This window comes from Mastigoproctus giganteus, chromosome 9, assembly GCF_048544385.1.
Source record: "Mastigoproctus giganteus isolate SK-2022 chromosome 9, ASM4854438v1, whole genome shotgun sequence".
NCBI classification, from domain to species: Eukaryota; Metazoa; Arthropoda; class Arachnida; order Uropygi; family Thelyphonidae; genus Mastigoproctus; species Mastigoproctus giganteus.
In genome coordinates this window covers 186,665,210-186,688,849 of record NC_143583.1, presented here as the reverse complement: position 1 = coordinate 186,688,849, position 23,640 = coordinate 186,665,210, and the positions used below count along the sequence as shown (strand labels likewise).

General features: G+C 39.0%; 1 protein-coding gene across 1 annotated transcript in view; it reads right to left on the bottom strand.

The window, feature by feature from the left end:
• Window positions 1–23,640, bottom strand: part of LOC150080949 (enoyl-CoA delta isomerase 2-like) — a 97,984-nt gene that overhangs the window by 53,085 nt on the left and 21,259 nt on the right. The window contains exons 2-3 of the mRNA XM_090380861.1: window positions 21,472–21,570; window positions 4,183–4,398 (exon numbers count right to left, since the gene is read on the bottom strand). Of these exons, the coding sequence (XP_090236987.1) occupies window positions 4,183–4,398; window positions 21,472–21,570 (315 nt within the window). The remainder of the gene's footprint in view (window positions 1–4,182; window positions 4,399–21,471; window positions 21,571–23,640) is intronic.

Sequence of the window (23,640 nt, the reverse complement as noted above, 5' to 3'; positions counted from 1 at the left end):
TTTGTGGATTTATTGGATGATTGTTTTCTACAGCAGAATGTTTGGGAGGCAACTAGAGGGAGTAATACTCTTGATCTGATTATCAGTATTGATTCTTCATGCATCAGGAATCTGCAGATAAAGGAACCACTAGGTGGCAGTAATCAGAGTGTGCTGAAGTGGGACTTACTCAAACAGGTAACTACCATAAGGGGTAAAGGGAAGGGTTTTTGCTTTTTGTAAAGGTGACTACAGTGGTCTGAGACAGTATTTAAATTCTATACGGTGGGATCAACTGATGATGATGTTACCAACAGCAAATTCAAAATGGGAAGCATTCAAAGAATTAACCTTGGAAGCTACTAGGCTTTTCATACCAACAAAGAAATATTGTTCAAGATTTAGGCCTAAATGGATGTCAGATGAACTAATTAGACATGTGACAGAGAAGAAAAATTCATGGGATACATATAAATTAACATGTGACACAGAAGCCTATGATAGATATAAATTAGTCTGTAACCAAGTTACAAAGGAGGTTAGGCAGGAGAAGGCAGATTACGAGAAATATTGGGCAAAGGATGCAAAGAAAAACAGCAAGGAGTTCTTTACTTATGTAAACTCTAGAAGGAAGGGGATGAATCAGATTGGTTCACTTGATATCTATGGTTTAACTGTTGATGATCCTGCTCAGGTAGCTAACAAACTAAATGAATATTCTGCATATACATTCACACAAGAGGAGTGATTCAGGGAGGGGAATGCCAGAGGTGTATTCAACTCTGGCAGTATGCTAGATAATCTTGTAACAGCTGAGAGTAAAGTGGAGGAGAAATTGTTGAAAATAAACATAAGAAAGGCACCTGGGGTGGATGGAATCTATCCAGTTATATTAAAGGAGGCAGCAAAGGAAGTAAGCAAACCCTTAGCCATAATTATGAGACCTTCCCTGGACTCAGGGAGGCAACAATATTTCTGTATTTATAAATGATAATGGACTGGAGATGTGCAAATGTGACCCCAATCCACAAAGAAGAATCAAAGGGAGACACAGCTAATTACAGACCTGTTAGTTTAACTTCTGTCCCAGGAAAATTAATGGAGGCACTGGTTAAAGAAGCACTGCAGGATCATTTAGACAAGACTTCAGTTATAGCTTGGACACAGCATGGATTTGTTAAGGGGAAGTCATGTCTGACTAATTTGATTGGATACTATGATGTAGTCACAAAGGAACTGGAATGCAAAGAATAACTTTGATATCATATATTTGGATCTTAGAAAGGCCTTTGATACTGTTGCACATGGAAGACTGCTGCACAAATTGGAGCAGTGTGGCATTGGACGCAAATTGCTGCTATGGATAAAGGGATGGTTGAGTGGGAGAAGACAGAGTGGTAATCAATGGACACTGCTCTTCGTGGACTAATGTTATTAGTGGAGTCCCTCAGGGTTCAGTGTTGGGTCCATTGTTGTTTTCTGTATTTATAAATGATATTGATGATCGTATATCAGGCTTAATGTCCAAGATTGCAGATGATACGAAGGTTGGCAGGGTTGTTAATGACACTAATGACAGTACACTGCTGCAACAGGATCTAGAAAAGTTGAGCAGATGCACATGGAAGACTACTGTACAAATTAGAACAGTATAGCATTAAAGGCAAGTTGCTACAATGGATAAAAGGATGGTTGAGTGGGAGAAGACAGAGAGTGGTAATCAATGGACACTGCTCTTCGTAGACTAATGTTATTAGTGGTGTCCCCTCAGTGTTCGGTGTTACACCCATTGTTGTTTTGTATATTTATCAATGATATTGATGAAGGTATATCAAGCTTAATGTCAAAGGGTTATTAATAACAGTAATGACAGTATGGAAATGGGCAGATTGACTAAGAAGCGGCAACTGAAGTTTAACATTGACAAATGCAGAGTACTGCATATGGGTAGCAGCAACCCCAAAGAAATATACCAACTGGGTGGCGTTACACTCGGGTAGTGGAGAATGGAAGAGACCTGGGAGTAATTGTGCAGTCAGATATGAAGTTTTCTAAGCAGTGCAGACGGGAAGCCAGAGTCAGTGATGGGGTCTTGTCAATGATATACAGCAATTTTGCCAGCAGGGATAAGGAGGTGATTATCCCCTTATATAAGGCAATGGTCAGGTCACACCTTGAGTACTGTGTACAGGTCTGAAAGCCTCATTTTAGGAAGGATGTAGAGTTGCTAGAACAAATACAGAGAAGGGCAACATGACTGGTAAGAGGAACAAAGAGGTACTCTTACGAAGAAAGACTAAGTCTGCAAATTGTAGCTTCTTGAGACTAGACATCTGCAAGGTGATCTGATTGAGTTGTATAAGGCCTTGAATGGTTTGAACTTGCTCAGTGCTGATGGGATTCTTACTCTTGCTCAGATTACAAACTTGAGGAAAAACAGTTGTTGAATAGATGTGCAGAAATTTGTCTTTAGCCAGCTGGTAGTTGATTGCTGGAAAAAACTTCTATCTGTTGTTATTGTGGAAGTTGATAGCTTAAATAAATTCAAGGAAGAAGTGGACAAACATTTGGAGATAATGGATGGGTGAAATGAGAAGTTTTTTTTTTTTTTGGCTGATGCTGTATAAGCTTGCTTTTTTGCATCATATGTCTCTACTAATTCTAATGGTAATATTGCTGTTATTGAAAATGGGACCATGTATCTGCAAAATGAATTATGAAATTTTTTGGGAGGTTTAGATCTCTTCAGAGAAGGGATCTAAACCTCCCACATATACATTACTTTGACTTCCCCCATCCAAGCTTTCAGAATACAGGCAGTGTGACTCTGCCCTAGCTGATACCGATGACTTCTAAAGAGTTACCAACAGGTTCTATCTCGTGGGCTATCAAGCAGCTGGGCTGTGAAAACCACTTTAAACCTGCATGACTTTCTCTCAAAAAACATTATTTATACCGCATAATAGAAGAGATGGATAGATGCTGCAGTTTTGGTCTTCAGGCCACCCAACATGGTTTTCAACACTTCAAGCTTCCAATAAATAAATTTCTGGTATTGCATAATGAGAGTTATCTATTACCTAGTATTACCTGGTGTCACAGAGAGCAAGTAATTCTTCTGTGTAGTGCAGATGCCACACCTCTGCTCATGCTTAAGTTGGTTCATGGCTAAGTGGTAATATCCAATATACTGTATACAAGTGCGATGTTTTTGACCTTGCATATGGGAATATACTCGGTGTAACTAACAGTCCCCATCGTTATGAAAGTGCAAACAGAGATGATTGTCATAGAACAACTAGATTTTACGAAAAATTGCATTTGACTTAACTTGGTATTTTAGACTCCCAAATAGCAGCCAAATCTGTCATCAGTGGAAGAGTGTACATGACAAAACTCAAAGACTGGCACATATGACAGCATATTTGTCATTCATTACCTAGTCGGAAAGCTCCGAGTCCAAATTCTGATAGAAGGAATAGATTAAATTCTTTTCAGGCAAGGCCAGGTTAGTCAGAGGTGTAGGCTTCACCTCTGACTAACACCTGTAGCAATAAATGAAATAATACAATAATCAATTTAATTAAAGATATAATACAGCAATCAAAGTCAAATCTTGTCAGTCTTATCTTAATACTACTATGTACTACAGACTCTCTGATATGAATATATTTGGAGATGATCTACTTTATAATAAAACATGAAAATATGTTCCTGTTATTGACAAGTTTCATGTTAGCTGGCTGTTTTTTTTTTTTTTCCTGCCAATTTCTCTTCCCATCAACAACCATTGTCTGCAAACCCATGCAAAGGAACAAACAACTGTGGCCCTTGTCAATTCATTAAAGAATGTTAACTGGTCTTTTATAATATATGCAGTGGCTGACATCTGCTGTGTTGCTACTAATATTCAATAATTTTAATGTATTGTTTGTTTGTTATTTGGTTTTTAGGAGCATTAGTAACTAAGGCCATATTGCTCCGGGGATATGCGGCGGTCATTCCCTGGCCTTTCCGCATCCTCCGTATTTGGTGGTCAGGGGCTCGAACCTCGGTTTAATCAAGAAGCGTGTGCTATGCACTGCTGCTCCTACTCACCTGGCTACGGAGATACCTTGATGTATTGTGTAATGATTATCTATTGAAATATTATAAAATGGTGGGAGAGGTGGAGGGAGGAGGAGAAAATGCTGCTGTGATTACCTGCAAATTAATAGCATTTTTCCACTCTGGCCTATTAAGGCAAATGGTTGTAATTCCATTCTCTGTTGTAACCAATAAGCCTTCATATGGGCCTCTTGCTTTAGCTTTCTTGATTTCCTCTAGTTCCTGTCTAGCTCTTTCTCTAGCTTCCTTTTCTAAAGCTTGTTTGGCCAGTAGTTCATTAACCACATCAATATACTGATATTTTGCTGCATCCTAAAAACAGGGGAAAAAATGAAAAGAAAGTGAGTGAGGAAGGCAGAGGCAGAAAAAAAACAATCCAAAGTGCACATTAAATAACAGCTTTTCAAAACAAATGATTTTTTTAGAATTATGAAAATACAAATCCCATAAATCCAGCTCCATACGAAAATTTTAATAAAAAAAAAATCTAAAAATTTCTTTGAAATTACGATGCTTCATCCTGTTGCTATATCTTTCTGAAGTAGTATGTTTTCCAATGTGAATTAGACTCAGTGATGTATGCTCTTTCATATTTTGCATAACCCCATACTGTGTATTTGTTTCTCAGTTGCATAATTGGTACTTTAGAATATTGTTCAAATTTGGAAACTTTCCTGAGGCTGCAGAAGCAGTGGCCATAGGAAAGATTCCCAAGCATCACATTCTAAGCCTTATGTTTAAAGGAAAAAGAAAAATATAACGTTTAATTTCCATTTTCAGATCACCCTATACAATCCTACTAGCTATTGCAAGGTGCCTGACTTCATCAGCTGCAGTAATAAAAATGATGATGTAACAAACAATTTATCAGCTTGTAAAAGTACTAGTGGTTGCATGTAGTGACTAATGATTTAAAGCTTAAACAAACTGATCAATTGGTTATGAAATATAAGCTCACGGGTGTGTTCAAGGGGTGGTGACGTGCATTCCATAACCTCTCCTACCCAAATGTCAACCTCACCTTCTCGGGGCAAACTGACATGTTTCCACAGACGAGGGTCTGGTGACCGAGTCAGAGCGGTATAACTGTCCCATCACATACAGAGGAAATGCTGTACGTGAAGCCTGTCTAGAGGCTATAAGGTGGCAGCCTACCTTATAGAACTATTTAAATATGGGGGGGGGCACCTTACCAAAAAATGCACTACTAAAATTATTTAACATCATATGGCATAAGCAACAGATACCCAAAGATTGGGAAACAGGAAAATAATCAATTTACACAAAAAAGGCTCCAGAATTAACCTTAACAACTACAGAGGGATAACACTGCTGTCAACTGCTGCAAAGCTATACTCTAATATACTAAAGAATAAACTTAATAAATACAGTGAACAATTCTTAGAAGAAGAACAATGTGGGTTCAGAAAAGGGGAGAAGCACAATAGATGCCATTTTCTCACTACAACAAATTTTGGAGAAAAGAAGAGAATTCAGTCTACCAACGTGTCCGCTCTTTATTGATTATTAAAAAGCATATGACAATGTAAACCGGGAAAAACTTTGGCAGATTCTACGTAAAGAAAAGATCCCAACCCAACTCCGGAAAGCGATCCAAAGCCTATATAAAAACTCAAAAGTCTGTATAAAATATTCTAATGGCCAACTATCAGACCCAATTAACACCAATAAAGGAGTGAAACAAGGATGTGGACTATCACCAAATTTATTTAATATCTACATCAATAAAATTCTTAAAGAATGGAAACAAACAATTAACAACGGAATACAGTTGAACAACAGGAATAAAATCCAACCTATATTATATTGTTATTGTTATTTGGTTTTTTTTTTAGGAGCATTAGCAACTAAGGCCATATTGCTCCGGGATATGCGGTGGTCATTCCCTGACCTTTCCGCATCCTCCGTATTTGGTGGTGACGGGCTCGAGCCTCGGTCTAATCAAGAAGCGTGTGCTACGCACTGCTGCTCTTTCCCACCTGGCTACGGAGGTGCCTCTATATTATATGCTGATGATCAAGTTATAATTGCAAAATCCAAAGATGAACTACAGATAGCAGCAAATGAACTTAATAAAATAGGTAAAAAGTACAAGATGAAAATCGCCACCTCAAAAACAAAATCAATGGGATTATGTGGAAAAAACATACAAAGAGTCAAAATTGTTATTGATGATAAAATAATAGAACAAATATCTGACTTCACCTATTTGGGAAATTTAATATCAAATGAAGGGAAAGATATTCACACTAAACTACAAAAATATAATAAAATGAATGGAAAAATCTCGGAAAACAAATGACAACTGAAACAAAATTATGACTGCACAACATCACTTCAAAACCAGCCCTCTTCTACAGCTGTGAGACTTGGGTCATAAATAAGAAATATGCACACAAACTAGAAGCAGCACAAATGAGATTTTCAAGACCATTATTAGGCTTTACAAGACTAGACCACCAAAGAAATTTAGATATCTGCAAGAAATTAAAAGTAGATAACATAGTAAATGACATAAAATGGTATCAGAAAAAATGGATCAGCCACATAGAAAGAATGAATCCAGACCGGATCCCAAAATTAGCCTTTAACTGCAAACCTACAGGGAAGAGAGATGTCGGTCGACCAAGACAACGATGGCAAGATCAAGACCACCTCCAAGAGCTACAATGGAACAGGTCTTAAAAGACGTAAGCCGGACCAAGTTCATGATGATGATGATATAAGCTCACATTGAAAATGTGTCATGAGATAGGGCAGAATATCTACCTTCAATTCTGCCCAGGCATGACAGGGAGAATTTCACAATGACAACCCTGAGGATTAATTTTAGGCTTGAGGACTCTCCAAGACTATAGGGTGAAATTTTTCTCATTATGGTCGGCTTTAGTTGGTAGATGGAATTTATCGTGTAAAGATGGTACTTACTTAAACAGAGTAAGGTTTTTGCTAATACCATTAAAGAGCATTTTATTATCCAAAAAATAATATGAAATTATTTTCACTTTCTTCCACATTCAGTTCAGCTCTAAAATCTAAAAAAATGATTACTCAAAATGTGATGTTCAAAAATTATTTATGTTTGGGTTTGCACGAGCAAATATATAAAACTGGTTTTCCTACCAGGTGGGTACACCTGGCAGGAAACTACACTTCTTTACTACTGACATTAAAAATTCCCATTCCTGTTTATGCAAAGTGGTTGTTTATGTTAGTGAGATAGAAGTTATGTTGATGTTACATGGTGAGACAGAAGATTGAACAACCATATCAGTGGACATTAGGATGATATTGCACTGCTAATTTTACCTGTTCCACCCTTGCTGAACATTACCAAAGTGAGCAGCACAACAAGCTCAACCCTTGTGGTAATGTTTAGGTGACTGGCCACTCACACAAACATCCCATTATGGAGTCTGCTAATTCTGATGAAAGTTGGCACAATCTAAAATTTTATTTCAAATGCACAGAGATTTCAATTCTAATTTTGTTTCAAATTTTTTTATTTCATCTTATTCATTTTATCTGTGTATTTTTGCTGCTTTTCAGTTGTTACTTATTTTTATTCTTATTTCTATATTTACCATATTTTAATAAACTTTTATCAGTTGTATCACGAATCATTTCAGTAAAATTTTTACTGAAATGATTCGTGATGTTCAAGGCCCTTTCTGTCTAATATTATTTGGTATTTTAAACAGTTCATAATAAAAACAACACAAAATAAAAAAATTAATAACACACTTCCTTAGACTCAAGTGAAGTTTCAGAAGACTGCAAATGCCTCTCTCATACAAAAAGAATTTGAGGCTAGTTAGTCTGACTTCTGTGATAAGAAAAATTAGGGATGGAGTTACTAGATGAGGAATACCAGCCAAATAAACACAGATATGGAAAAGGAAATCTTAAGATTCAAAGTAGTCATCTTCGAGGACAAATAGCAACCACCAAATTCAATGAAGGTAGCAAGGAAGGTTCTAAAAGAAACATTCCTTCCTCCAGTGAAAGTTTCAAAGTGTTTTGAAGAAATCTCCAACCACCTTAAACAAACTGGACTTTAGAACCTTAGAATGCATGCTGCTAAGTGCCAGAAAATTTCATAGACTAGGCTAAATTAAATAGTCTTCCTCTAACTCATTTTATTAAAATCCAAGGTCTTTTGTTAACAGCCATCATGTTTCCTGCCCCCAATCCATAGCTTTAACAACATACCTGTCCACCTCCACCTCATCAACAATCCAAATTATCTGCAAAGGCATTGTTTAATTCTTCCCCATTCCAAGAAAACTGTCCCATCTTAGAGATGCTTTATTTTTTAGGCACTTCAGTTAAGAAAATTGAGAATACTAGCACACAAGAATCCCTCATCTTAGACCTACTACAGGTCCCTAACAAGTAAAACAGGGATTACACTTGTTTTGGTGTAATTACCAAGACAACCAATTCAGAGCAGAGAAAACAGTCCTATTCCAGCTTAAGAAAGACTCCAACCCACATATCATCAAAGTAGACAAGGGAGGTGGTTCATGATTTTGGATAAAGAAGTTTATATCAGAAAAAATTTATCCCTCCTCAGTGATACTTGTACAGTACATCCTTAAAAAAGACCCAAAAAAAGGTCTAGGAAAAAAAAGAAAAAAAAGAAAAAAAAGTAAAAAATTCATTAAAATACTCTTGAATGAAAAGAAAATCAAATCAAACATGTGTTAAAAAAAACTTAACCCCAACAATTCTGATGAGCTCCTCAATTCAAAACTTGGTCTAGTGGCTATGAGGATTCTTCTCCCCACTCCACAACCATTAAGAACAATGTTGACTTCAACAAGATTTAGGAGTTCCACTTACAGGATGAGGACATGCTGGTCAGCTTTGATATAAAGTCTATGTTTTTACTAACATTTCTTTCTCAGAAGATATTAACAACCTCCTGAATAGGATTAACATGTTCATCATAGCCAAATTCTCCCTCCCTCACCCCTCAGACACTAACAATATTAAAAAAGCCTTAGACCTCACTAGTGGCCAGTATATTTCTCAGCTGGCAACCAGTTCAATGTTTTTAAAAACAGAGGCCTATGCATGGGCAACCTTGAACTTACAGCATTAGCAGACACCCCAATATCTACCCCCAAGTGTGACTAAGATTCATTGACATTTGTGCAATTTGGAACCACACTGATGAGGAACCACTGAAAAGGCCTTCCTTGACATTAATACAAATATTTTTCAATAGCTGGCTCAGCACATCCATATACCAAAAATCCATGGCTACCAATTAGAGTGGCCATGGGTCTTTGGCATATGAATGTACTGACCACTCTAACCACTCACCCTCAGTAGAAACAGGCATAATCAAGGGATGAACCTGCAAGGCATTAGGGATCTGAATCCAACACCCTGAAATAAGAAATGCACACACAATTAGACACATATTTCTTACACATATCAGTGCAATATATAAACAAGGTTATCTTATCAAGCCATGGATAATTTCCAAATTCATCATTCCCTCAATATACCAACTCCAGAACAGCTTCACTTCATATTCTTCTACCACTCAGGGCCATGTTACATTATAAAAAGATTAGCCAAAAGACACAATGTTAGATTTACAAGCAATAAGAACCTGAAGAAACCCCTACCCTCCTCCAACCCCAACAAGTAAAGGATTCTGTCTACCAGCATGGCTGTGGCTGCAGGAAGAATATGCTGGGTAGACATGTGAAAAATTATAAATAAAAATCAATGAACACATCAACCAAACTAAATATGGAAACAGATAACAAAGCAGACTGCTTGCCATTCTATAACTGAAACCAACTCATTTACAATTTCACACCCAAAAGTCCTCAATATTGCAGACTTTTGGGTGTGAAATTGTGAAAAAAGGAGAGACTTTTCAGTGGCTTTCTACAAAGTGACTATAAAAATACAGTGAACAGGATGGTCAAAAGTTAGCCATCCCTCTGGCTTGGATAACTCTCTTCCAGGATTTGGTCACCACATATATAAGAGCAACAATCTCTCCAAGCAGCAACAGGATATAGTGGTTCTCGTCTAGCGGCACTGGGGGTTCCCCCTACAAACCGTGAAATATGCTTTGTGACACAGTACAAACTCTGTAAATGCCAGAGATTGTAAGTATTTGTGTTAGTTTGCATAGTACAGTGTGGGATCACTTCTGGCATTTAGCCATCAGGGCCCCCCTAGTGGGACCCCACATTTCCGTCCACCGCTTCAGGAGGTAGCCAGATATAGTAGAAGAAAGCCTCTACTGTACCTGGTGGGGGCAAACCCCAGACTGTGCCTGAGCTTGCCAGAGAGGGGCCAGTGTAAAAAAAAACCTCTAGAAGGGGAAGACGTGAACGGGATGACAGTGGGGGGGAAGCAGAGCAAGAAGGTTGGGGTGGATAACAGGAAGGCTGTCCACCAGGAAGCAGGAAGTTAAAGAAACAGAGGGGGGCACCCCTGTGGAAGAAAATCATTTGCACTGGGGGAGGACAAGAAAAGTAAAAGATCTGTGGTGGTAGGGTCCACCAGGTGAAAAATAGGAATGGGAAGTGGGGGAAAGGAATATGAGTAAGTTGAGAATAAAGCAGAGGACTAGGGTACTCTATGTTGGGCAGAGATTGCACTGAGGACAGTGGTTCCCTAAGAATAATCCTACACCAGCCAGACCAGTGCTGTAGCTGGTATCAGCATATCCCATGCCATGCCACAAATGAGAGGGAATGGCATCAGCAGTGCAGGTGATTCCACATAGGTTTCCCCATATGTGCAGTTCAATTTGGAGGGGGGCCTGCTAGAACAACACATACTAACCATTTATTCCACTCAATATACAACTATCACACTAACAATTACACAAGTACACTTTTTTTTTTTAGGTGGCACTTGTGTCCTGTCTGAATGTGTGATGTTGGATGAAACAAGGTAAATGAGTGAATGTTGTGTACTGTTAGGAACAGACTGGTTTTTAACAGTACACAACATTCACTCATTTACCTTGTTTCATCCAACATCACACATTCAGACAGGGCACAAGGGCCACCTAAAGGAAAATATCTACCAAGAAAGGAACTTTTTTTTTTTTTTATTTGACCAAATCACAGTGCATTCACACAATCACTGCATAGTTTATACAAGTGACCAGTCTTTACACTCTCACTTGTGCTGTTAACCCAGAGATAACTTTGAATTTTTATATATATTCAGGGTAAAAAAATCATGTGTGGGACATTCTCATTCATTCTGCATTATGCACATTCAAATCATTCATAACAGTACCTTGAATAAGATTATCATACACACACACACACACACACACACACACAGAAGCAAAACACCTAATTTACTCAGTCACTAATTTGAAGACACACACACACACACACACACACACACACACACACACACACACACACACACACACACACACACACACACACACACTCTCAGCGTTGTTATGGGCCTATATGAGAGCTTGAAGGACAGGGTGGACCCCTTAAGGACCCCTTGAAGGATCTAAATTGAGGAGCCCATCAAGCTCTCAGTTGCCCACATCAACACCAGAGCTTGCACTTGGTCATCGCGCAACACAGCGGCAACCCCCAAGGCAGAATGCACTGGTCCCAAAGGAACTAGTAGTTGTTGGTGACTCTATTGTCAGGGAAATAGAGAACATGCTTTGTAAAAAGGATAGGTGGAACAGGACCAGGGTATGTCTGCCAGGGGCAAAGATTGATGACGTTATAGATCGGATATAATCTTTTAAGGGCACAAAAGGTGATATATTTGTACACGTTGGCACAAATGATATTAAGAGTAGGAGACCGACAGAATTACTTAACAAGTACAGGTCACTGTTGTAAAAAAGCCGTGAATTAGGATTGAATTTGAAAGTGTCTACAATTCTGCCCAGACACGATAGGAGGGAGTAAATAATGAGAGCCTTGTCGATCAATTGGGCCCTGGAAAGATTGTGCAAGGCTCAAGGGGAAGAATTTTTTTCACCCTGGTCTGTACTTGTTAACAGGAGAGACTGCTTCTACAGGGTTGGGATACACTTAAATAGAAAAGGTGCAAGAATATTTGCTGATGCTATCGAGCCAGTGTTAGGTGGGTTGGAAAACTGCTAGACTGGGGGGATACAAGGACTAATAGATTAACAGTAGCCACTGAAAGAGGTGAAAGTGATTCTTGCACTGCTTCTATTGGAATGAGCATGAGCAGAAGCCTGGAAAACAAGATGCAGGGTACTTCAGAGATGGCTGGAAGTCATTGCGGTACAAGTAAACACATGAGTTGTGTTAGGGTAGCTAAGAATAATAACAGGTGCATGTGTACTTGCGTTTACACCAATGCTAGGAGTTTGGTAAATAAATTTGATGAATTTGAGGTATTGCTCAAAGCATCAAAGGCAGATATTGTTGGGCTATCAGAGACGTGGTGTCACACAGATATAAGGAATGCAGAACTGGAATTGGGGGAGTACAATGTCTACAGAAAGGATAGACAGGATAGGAAGGGAGGAGGGGTTATGCTATTAGTTAAGAAACACATAAAATCCAAGGAAGTGAAGCCAGTCAACATCGCTGGACAGTGCAGTGTCAAGGTCAGTTTGGTGTGACATAAGCATTGGGAGATCAAAATTGAGAGTAGGAGTGTGCTACAGGCCTAATGACTCTCATGAGTATAATAAGAAACTGTACAGGGAAATAGAGTGGGCCAGTAAATCAGAGAGTCTTATAATGGGGGATTTTAATTTCCCAGATATTGACTGGAATTTGTGGGTTGGTCACACACACACACAAGCAAGGCTTTGGTGGATTTATTGGATGATTGTTTTCTACATCAGCATGTTCGGGAGGCAACTAGAGGGAGTAATACTCTTGATTTGATTATCAGTAGTGATTCTTCATGCATTAAGAATCTGCAGATAAAGGAACCACTAGGAGGAAGTGATCACATTGTGCTGAAGTGGGATTTACTCAAAGAGGTAACTACCATCAGGGGTAAAGGGAAGGGTTATTGCTTTTGTATAGGCGACTACGATGGTCTGAGACAGTATTTAAATTCTATTCAGTGGGACCAACTGATGGTGTTACCAACAGCAAATTCAAAATGGGAAGCATTCAAAGAACTTATCGTGGAAGCTACTAGGCTTTACACACCAACTAAGAAATATTGTTCAAGGTTTAGGCTGAAATGGATGACAGATGAACTAATGAGACATATGGCAAAGAAGAAAATGCATGGGATACATATAAATTAACACGTGACAGAGAAGCCTATGATAGATATAAGTTGATCTGTAACCAAGTTACAAAGGAGGTTAGGCAGGCGAAGGCAGATTATGAGAAATCTTTGGCAAGGGATGCAAAGAAAAACAGCAAAGAGTTCTTTACTTATGTAAACTCTAGAAGGAAGGGGATGAAAGGGGATGAATCAGATTGGTCCACTTGATATCGATGGTTCAACTGTTGATGATCCTCCTCAGGTAGCTAACAAACTAAATGAATATTTTGCATCGACATTCAAACAAGAGGAGTTATTCAGCTAGGGGAACGCCAGAGGTGTATTCAACTCTAGAAGTAAGCTAGATAATCTTGTAATAACTGAGAGTAAAGTGGAGGAGAAATTGTTGAAGATAAACACAAGAAAGGCACCTGGGGTGGATTTGATCTATCCAGTTATATTAGAAGAGGCAGCAAAAGAAGTTAGCAAACCCTTAGCCCTAATTATGAGAGCTTCCTTGGACCCAGGGGAGGTACCCATAGACTGGAGATGTGCAAATGTGACCCCAATTCACAAAGGAGGATCAAAGACTGACACAAGTAATTATAGACCTGTGAGTTTAACTTCCGTTCCAGGAAAATTAATGGACGCACTAGTTAAAGAAGCGCTGCAGGATCATCTAGACAAGACTTCAGTTATAGCTCAGCATGGTTTTGTTAAGGGAAAGTCTTGCCTGACCAGTTTGATTGGATCTATGATGCAGTCACAAAAGAACTGGATGCAGGGAATAACTCTGATATTATATACTTGGATCTTAGAAAGGCTTTTGATACTGTTGCACATGGAAGACTGCTACACAAATTGGAGCAGTGTGGCATTGGAGGCAAATTGCTGGTATGGATAAAGAGGTGGTTGAGGGGGAGAAGACAGAGAGTGGTAATCAATGGACACTGCTCATCGCGGACTAATGTTATTATTGGAGTCCCTCAGGGTTCAGTGGTGTGTCCATTGTTGTTTTCTGTATTTATAAATGATATTGATGATGGTATATCAAGCTTAATTTCCAAGTTTGCAGACGATACAAAGGTTGGCAGGGTTGTTAAGGACACTACTGACACTATGCTGCTGCAACAGGATCTGGAAAGGTTGAGCAGATGGGCTGAGAGGTGGCAAATGAAATTTAACATTGACAAATGTAAAGTACTACATATGGGAAACAGAAACCCCAGGGACGTATCAACTCTGCAGTACTACACTGACAGTAGTAGAAAATGAAAAGGACCTGGGGGTAATTGTGCAGGCAGATATGAAGTTCTTGAGCAGTGTAGATGGGCTGCAAGTGTAGCTCATGGTGTCTTGTCAATGATATACAGGAATTTTTCTAGCAGGGATAAGGAGGTGATTATTCCCTTGTATAAGGCAATGGTTAGGCCACACCTTGGTCTGGAGTATACAGGTCTGGAGCCCTCATTTCAAAAAGGATGTAAAGCTGCTGGAACGAGTACAGAGAAGGGCAACAATATTAGTGAATGGAACAAAGGGTTGCTCTTACGAAGAAAGGCTTAAGTTTTGCAAATTACAGTGTCTGGAGACTAGGCACCGGCGAGGTGATCTGATAGAGGTGTATAAAACCTTGAATGGTTTGATCATGGTCAATGCTGATGGGATTCTTCCTCCTGCTCAGAATAATCACCTGAGAGGGCATAAATTCAAATTGAGGAAAGACAGATGTAGGATAGATGTGTGGAAATTTGCCTTTAGCCAGCAGGTAGTTGGTTGATGGAACAGACTTCCATCCCTTGTTGTGGAAGTTGATAGCCTAAATAAATTTAATGCTCAGCTGGACAGGTATTTCGAACGAATGGAGGAGTGAAATGGGAGTGGGTTTTTTTTTTTTTTTTTTGGCTGATGTTGCATAAGCTTGCTTTATTGCATTATATGCCTCTTCTAATTCTAATGCTGATGCTAACACATATACACCTACCCAAACTCACCCGCACACACACTTACATGCACTCATATACTTACACAAATACACTCACTTACATTTATACACAGGATAATAAATAACATGTAAATAAAAGCGTACATATAATATAATATGATACATTGAAAATAAAATGAATTTAGTAACCTGGAGCTGCATGTAAGTGTGTGTGTGTGTGTGTGTGTGTTTTTGGTGGAACTCACCCACACACACACTTACATGCACTCATATACTTACACAAATACACTCACTTACATACATATTCACTCACATTCATACACAGGATAATAAATAACATGTAAATAAAATCGTACATATAATATAATATGATACATTGAAAATAAAATGAATTTAGTAACCTGGAGCTGGATGGGAAACACGTTTGAGTTCAAGTCATAATCGGGTAAGTAGTTGTCAAGTGGGGGGTCTCATTAAGTAGCTGTAGCTTGGTTTCTTCCCCTCATCTCAAAAACTTTTCAAAGATGCATGGTTTCTTCCCCTCGTTTCAAAGATGACCAACTGCTCATCTCCGCAGTTTATAGGTCCTGTTTTGCTGATTAATATACATCTGTGAGGATGATAATTGGGGCAATCATATATAAGACATGGGCCCAGTCCTCATTAGCACAACAGGTACATTTAGGGTCTTATATGAGAAGTTACATTCACACATAAGGAGTTATTCAAGGAGGGGAATGCCAGAAGTTTATCAAACTCTCACAGGGAGCTAAGTGATTTTGTGATAACTGAGAGCAAAGTGGAGGAGAAATTGTTGAAGTTAAACATAAAAAAAGGCACCTGGGGCAGATGGAATCTATCCCATTATAATGAAGGAGGCAGCAAGGAAAGTAAGCAAACCCTTAGCCATAATTATGAGAGCATCCTTGGAGTCAGGGGAGGTCCCCATGGAGTGGATATGTGCAAATTGTATGCCCAATTCACAAAGGGAGTTCAAAGGGTTACACAAATAATTATAGACCTGTTAGTTTAACTTCTGTTCTGGGGAAAATAATGGAGTAACTGGTTTAAGAGGTGATACAGGATCACCTAGACAAGACAGCAGCAATGGTTCAGACATAGCATGGGTTTGTTAAGGGAAAGTATTGTCTGACCAATTTGATTGGATACTACGATGTGGTCACAAAGGAATTGGATGCTAAAAATAATTTTGATATCATATACTTGGATTTCAGGAAATCTTTTGATACTGTTGCACTTGGTAGACTGTATTACAAACTGGAATAGTATGGCATTAAGGGCAAGTTACTGCAGAGGATAAAGGGATGGTTGAGTGGGAGATGGCAGAGAGTGGTAATAAATGGACACTGCTCTACGTGGAATAATGTTATTAGTGGAGTCCCCCAGGGTTTGGTGCTGGGCCCATTGTTGTTTTGTGTATTTATCACTGATATTGATGAAGGTATATCAGGCTTAATGTCCAAGTTTGCAGATGATACAAAGGTTGGCAGGGTTGTTAATGACACAAAAGACAATATGCTACTGCAACAGGATCTAGAAAAGCTATGCAGATGGGCTGAGAAGTGGCAACTGAAGTTTAACATTGACAAATGCAAAGTACTGCAATGGGTAGCAGTAACCCAAGAGAAAAGTACCAATTCTGTGATACTACACTCAAGGAGGTGGAGAATGAAAAAGACCTGGGGGTAATTGTGCAGTCAGATATGAAGTTCTCTGAGCAGTGCAGACGGGCTGCCAGAGCAGGTCATGGAGTTTTGTCAATGATATATAGGAAATTTGCTAGCAGAGACAAGGAGGTGATTATTCCTTTTTATAAGGCAATGGTCGGGCCACACCTTGATTACTGTATACAGGTCCGGGGGCCTCATTTTAGGAAGGATGTAGAGTTGCTAGAACGAGTACAGAGAAGGGAAACAAGATTGGTGAGAGGAACAAAGGGGTATGCTTATGAAGAAAGGCTTAAATTCTGCAAGTTGCAGCATCTGGAGACTAGGCACCTGCGAGATGATCTGATTGAGGTATATAAGGCTTTGAATGGTTTGAGCAGGCTCAATGCTGACGGGATATTTCCGGCTTGCTCAGACTAAGAACCTGAGGGGGCACACAGCATAGATTGAAACTGAGGAAAGACAGTTGTAGAATAGATGTGCGAAAGTTTGCCTTTAGCCAACATGTAGTTGATTGCTGGAACAGACTTCCATCTGTTGTTCTGGAAGTTGATAGCTTAAAAAAATTTATGGCTGAACTAGACAAATAATTTGAGTGACCAGATGGGTGGGAAGGTTTTTTTTTTTTTTTTGGGTTAATGCTGTATACTGTTGCTTTTGTGCATCATATGCCTCAACTAATGCTAATGAGGCACAGTTTATATAGTTTTGCATTCAGGGCACAATGCCCTGTTAGCAAAAATGTGGTGTATAAGCCTTGTGCAAACCAGGGTGGTGGTCTGGGGGTGGGACTAGGGTTACCTGTGGCAGGAACCTCCTAGTGACTTCCCATTTGTCTGATTGATCCCACCTGTCCTGCCATTGCTGTTATAGATAGGTGAGTATTCACTTCTTCTCTTGCTTGGGATCAGCTATTAAGTCAAGATTAATTCCCAAGATATTGGCAGGGATATGTCTTCTAAGCCTGTAGTTCAAGCTTCTTCGTATTGCATTCAAATCTAGTGGCAGGGCACCAGCCAGGACCTGCCGGGCTGGGGTACTGACAGTGCAGCATGCCCTAGTTATTACGAGTAGAATGACATGATGGATAGATTCTAGTTTAGTTCTATTGTTGGTGAACAACATCCTAGAATACCAGACTCCAGCCCCGTAAGTTATTATTGGGAGGAAGATAGCCTTGTAGATGAGTGCAGGTGTTTTCCTTTTTAAGCCCCAGTCAGTTCTGCTAACTCTGGCTATCATGCCAGCATAGCTTCTCACTTTGCTACCAACATTTGCACAATGAGGGAAGAAGGTTAGTTTAGTCAAAAATGACTCCTAGATATTTTAACTCTGTTGTCAAGGCTAATTTTTGTCTGCAATCTTTATCTGAGGCCATTCTTCTTATGTTTAACTTTCCTTTTAAGAGGATGGATTTGGTTTTTGTGCTTGAGATAATCAGATTGTGCATTTTTATCCAGTCCTACAGAAGGTGAGGGCATGGCTTGCACTGGCTTCTAGGGCCCCTTCTGGTGTTACCCTTCACAAGGAGAACAAGGTCATTGGAAAAGGTGACCTTGTTCACCTGCCCTATGTTTGCTCCCAGGAACTCGTCCAGCAGCAGGTTTCAAAAACAGGGGCCCAGCATTGAACCCTGCAGTCATCCATGGGTAACATTCCTTTGTATGCATTGATATCTGGTTGTCACTGCAATTTTCCTGTTACTGAGATAATCCTTAATAGAGTTGTATAAATTCTGTGGTACTCCAGCAGCAACAGGATAGCAAAATATATAAGGAGTCCAAGCACACTCTGACCTGGCCAAAAAAATTGGAACTCCCCTAACACAGCCACTCAGAGACCATCAAACCACAAGCCTCTCTCCATTCAGAGTAGCTGTCAGCTCTCCTTGAGCCCCTCCACCTCTTCTACCCAGATACACCAATGAGCCAAAACATTATGACCAGCGAGTCGGTATGCAAATCAAAGCAACTGCGCATGCACAGGTTGGGACACAGTATAAAAAACACCTGCTACTGAACTCCTTTAATCAGTGTTACTCTTGTTCTTCAGATGAGAAAGGCTGCAGACTTAAGCGAGTTTGACAAAGGCCAAATTGTAATGGCCAGATGACTGGGTCAGAGCATATCCAAACGGCACAGCTGGTGGGATGCTCATGGTCAGCTGTGATTAGTACCTACCAAGAGTGGTCCGATTAGGACCACCCTTGGTAGGTACTAATCATGGCTGAAAATCACGGCTGATTAGGGAAAACCCACAAACCGCTGGCAAGGTATTGGACGATCATAGCTCATTGATGCTCGATATGAGCGAAGGCTCTCCTGGGTGGTACATGGCAACAGAAGGGCAACTGTGACGCAACTCGCCGATAATTGGAATGCTGGTGATGGGAGTAATGTGCCACAACACACAGTACATCGAACCCTGCTGAAAATGGGGCTGCATAGCCACAGGCCACTCCGAGTGCCCATGCCAACCACAGTTCACTAGCGACAGCACCTACAATGGGCACGCAAGCATCGAAACTGGCCCCTCAGTGATTGGAAGAAGGTTGTCTGGTCTGATGAATCATGTTTCCTGTTGCACCATGTGGATGGATGGATGGGTACGTGTGCATCGTTTACCTGAGGAAGTGATGGCACCTGGATGCACTGTGGAACAAAAGCAAGCCAGTGGCGGTGGTGTCATGCTTTAGGTGATTTCTGCTGGGATACCCTGTGACCAGTCATCCATGTTCTGAGCACTCTGACATCTACTACCTACCTAACCATCATTGCTGACCAGGTACACCCTTTCATGGCAACGGTCTTTCCCCCCCCTGGCGGTGCCATCTTTCGGCAGGATAATGCGCCATGCCACACCACTCGGATTGTTCGAGACTGGTTCACAGAACATGAAGAAGACTTTCAGGTTTTGGTGATTAACTCCTACTTCTCTCTCTCTCTCTCTCTCTCTCTCTCTCAGGGTACTCAAATTTTTTTTTGGCTGGTGCAGCATAAGCCTCGGGCTTCCTTGCACCATAAGGCTGATAATAATAATAATAATATTGCCCTGGCCTCCAAATCAAATTCCCCAGACATCAATCCCATTGAGCATCTGTGGTTTGTGTTGGAACAGCAACTGCAATCTGCAGCATCTGAACTACAGACCTTACAGGAGTTAAAGGATCTGCTGGTTACACATTGGTGCAGATACCACAAGACACATTTAGAAATCTTGTAGCATCTATGCATCGCTGGGTGCAAGCTGTTTTGGCTGCACGTGGAGGACCAATATCATATTAGGTAGGTGGTCATAATGTTTTGGCTCATCGGTGTATTTGTGACAGCTTGCTGTGAAGAAAGGGCTTTGTTCTACTGCACCTTGCAACCAATCTTAATGGTTCTCCGCTACTGAAGCCAGCCCCTTTGTGTCTGACAGCTGAAAATTAGCCGTTATATTCTAATGTGTAAAGTTTAATATTGTTGTTTTTTTTTTTTTTCCAGTTTAAACCATAGATAAAAGAGCCACAGAGCACTTCAAAACTTCTGGTTGTATTAGTATGTATGTAGCTGGTGATTAAAAAAGCTTTAAATTGTCTTAATCCATCACAGAGTAGTGTATCTCATATTAGTAGTTCCTGGTGTCAGTATAGTGGTTCCACCACTTGTAACTCATTTGGAGATGTCTGGGTTTGAATCCCATTGATGACGGGGGTAATTTCTAAATACCTTTTCAATCGTGGCTATAGTTAGCAAATCTCAAGTGGTAGGAGAAGGATTCCTCCTCCCCAAGTAAGTTATGGGTGTTTCAGCCTGCATATGCAAATCAGCCCATAATGTGGCCTAAGTCACTAATACACCAAAAAAAATCGAACAATAGTTCCTACATCCACAGCTATGATCTTCAGATCACATGTAATAAATTCTTCATTCTTTTATACATATATTTTATCAAAATATGTTTAGTATTTGTCTTTGACTGGTCATTGCAAATATAATTTCTAATTCAGTTGTTAGAGAAATATGGTATACATTGAGAAATACATCATTCCATCTCTACAACCAGATTCATTGGAGCAGACTCAAGTGTTGAATAGGAACCCTGAATACCTGATGAGTCCTCTAATTTAATTTAATTGCTTCCAGGGTACCAACATTTTCTTAGACAGTATCATCCATCAAATACCAAATTTCTGCTTATAAAGTACACTGATATTTTAAATTATATCTTCTAATGAAATGCATACCAAAGTGAAGTTCAGGTTTGCCTAATAATTCATGAAATGAAAAATGGAATATGCTATTGCAGTTTCCAGTATTAAATTTCTGAAGTTTCACTATTCATAATAGTGGAATGGAAGTGCTTATATTTACTGTTTCAAACATTTGGGAAGACTTGAGAGGTCTATACTTTCCCCTCCACCCAAAATAAAGGATTTTTTTTTTTTTTTTTTTTTTTTAAATATAGCAGAATATATTGGGAAGAACTGAAAATCTGCTACTATGAAATCCTTACCTGGGACATGCCACCAAGAGCATTCCAAGCCTTCCACTTGATTTTAAGGAAATCATCACAGTGTTCTGGGCTGGGTATAGTGCATATGCCAACAGTTGCCTAATCATAAGAAAAAATTTTTTTTTAAATTGTGAGAAAATTTCTTTTATGTTAAAATTTCAACCATAATAAATAGGTAAATGTAATTTCAATATGTAATTCTCTTCAATAATAAAAGTGAAATTAAAATTTGAAAATTAAACTAAAAATGATCACCTAAACAGCATGTGTGCACTTCAAGTTTCTTCATGAGGATTTAAAAAAAATACAGCAAACTGAGCCTTAAAGGTCACCTCACTGTCATTTGATCTGGAAGAATGAATATGCAAGTGAAAAGAAAAAAACTGCAATGAAATAGCACTGTCTCAATGTACACAGAATTATGTGTGATGAGATAAAGAAAATCTTCCAATTAAGTGCTATCATGAAGTAACTTCCATTAGTGATGTAATCATTAACCAGGTCAGGTGACTTTGATGAAATTCATTTTATTGCAAGGGATTTAAATGCAAATAATTTATAATTAGATGGAAGTTTCATAAAGATATTGTGTTAACTGACTATGAATTGAAAGTTCTGCTCTGATTTTTGTGAAACAAAATTTGTGGCAGTAAGCTTTACTGAGAGAAAGAGTACTGTGGCAATAACAAGTAGATGCATTCCTGATACATTCTGCATTGCAACCATCTTGAAATAAAAAATAAAGCTATAATAATCACATACAGCACAAATTTGTGTTCAGATGCTTCTTTCTCCAGGTGTTGAAGAAAGAATTCATTCTTATATGGGATAAAAGACTAATTTAAATTATAGCTTTTCATTTTTTTTTTTTTTTTTTTGCACAGACTAAATTATACTTTATTCTATGTATGCAAGCATTAATATAGACTTTACTACATACTCATTCTTCATAAATGAGGCCAAAGAGTGTACCACAATAAAGCATAATGTATTCTTCAAACATATCTCATGCTTACCTCACACAATAAGCTGTTCCCTTGTTTACAACAGTCTGTTGTTGTCAGCCAATAACAAAGTGGTGTGTCATATCTTTCTGTATTTCAAAATAAATGTCAGAGTAATTAACACGTGCATTGAATTTTGCTTTAAAATATGAAAAACTGCAAGTTAAACCTTTCATCTTTTTAAAATAGCAAATGGGGACTCTGCACTCACCTGAAGTTTCTACTGGCACTTATACAAAGCAGCAATTTGAATCTCTGTGATAGTGTAGTCGCTTTGTCACTTATTGAAGAAATCTAATTCAGTTTCCACCTATGATTGGATTCTAAAGTCTGCTCAATTGAGTATATAGTTAGCCAAAGGAAGTAGGGTTTCAGCCCACACAACATGTAAATCAGAATGGAACAAACACAGACATAATACACATTCACACAATATGGCCTAAGTGCCTAAAACCAAACAACAGAACTGTTTGTGAAATTTCTGAAGTAAATTTTTAAGAAATTTTAAATATTTTTAAAAATTTGAACAGGACACATTTCCACAAAGTTTATGCTACAACTGTTGACAGAAGAACAATATAAATACTACCCAGCAAGTTGTTTGAGCATGTAACTAATGATGAGTCAATTTTGAAATGTTTCATAACTGAAGAGGAAATGCAAGTTTATGGGTGGGCATGATCCAGAAATCAATGGCCAGTCATCTCAGTGAAAGACTCCATTTCCCTAACCCGAAAAAAAAAAAAAAAAAGTGTGGCAAGTGTGCAGCAAAACAAAGGTGATTTTGCTAGTATTTTATGACACTGATGGTGTTGGCCACCATGAATATGCTCTAGAGGGACAGACAATTAATAAATAGTTCTATGTTGAAGATGCCTTTGTAATGCAAGTTGAAGAAAAAGACTGGAAAAGTGGAAGTCAAACACTGGTTGCCCCACCACAATAATACAACATTATATTTGTTACTACTTGTGCATATATTTTTGGCCAAACATGGTATGGTTCAAGTCTAGCAAACCCCTATTTTCAGCAGATATTGCTTTATATAACTCACCACCACCACCACAACCATGAAAATATGTCAATTTGTCGGTGTATTTTCAAAAATTTTGACAGTTTTGAAATCTGCTTTCCAGAACTGCTTCCAAAAATGGGAAACTTGTTG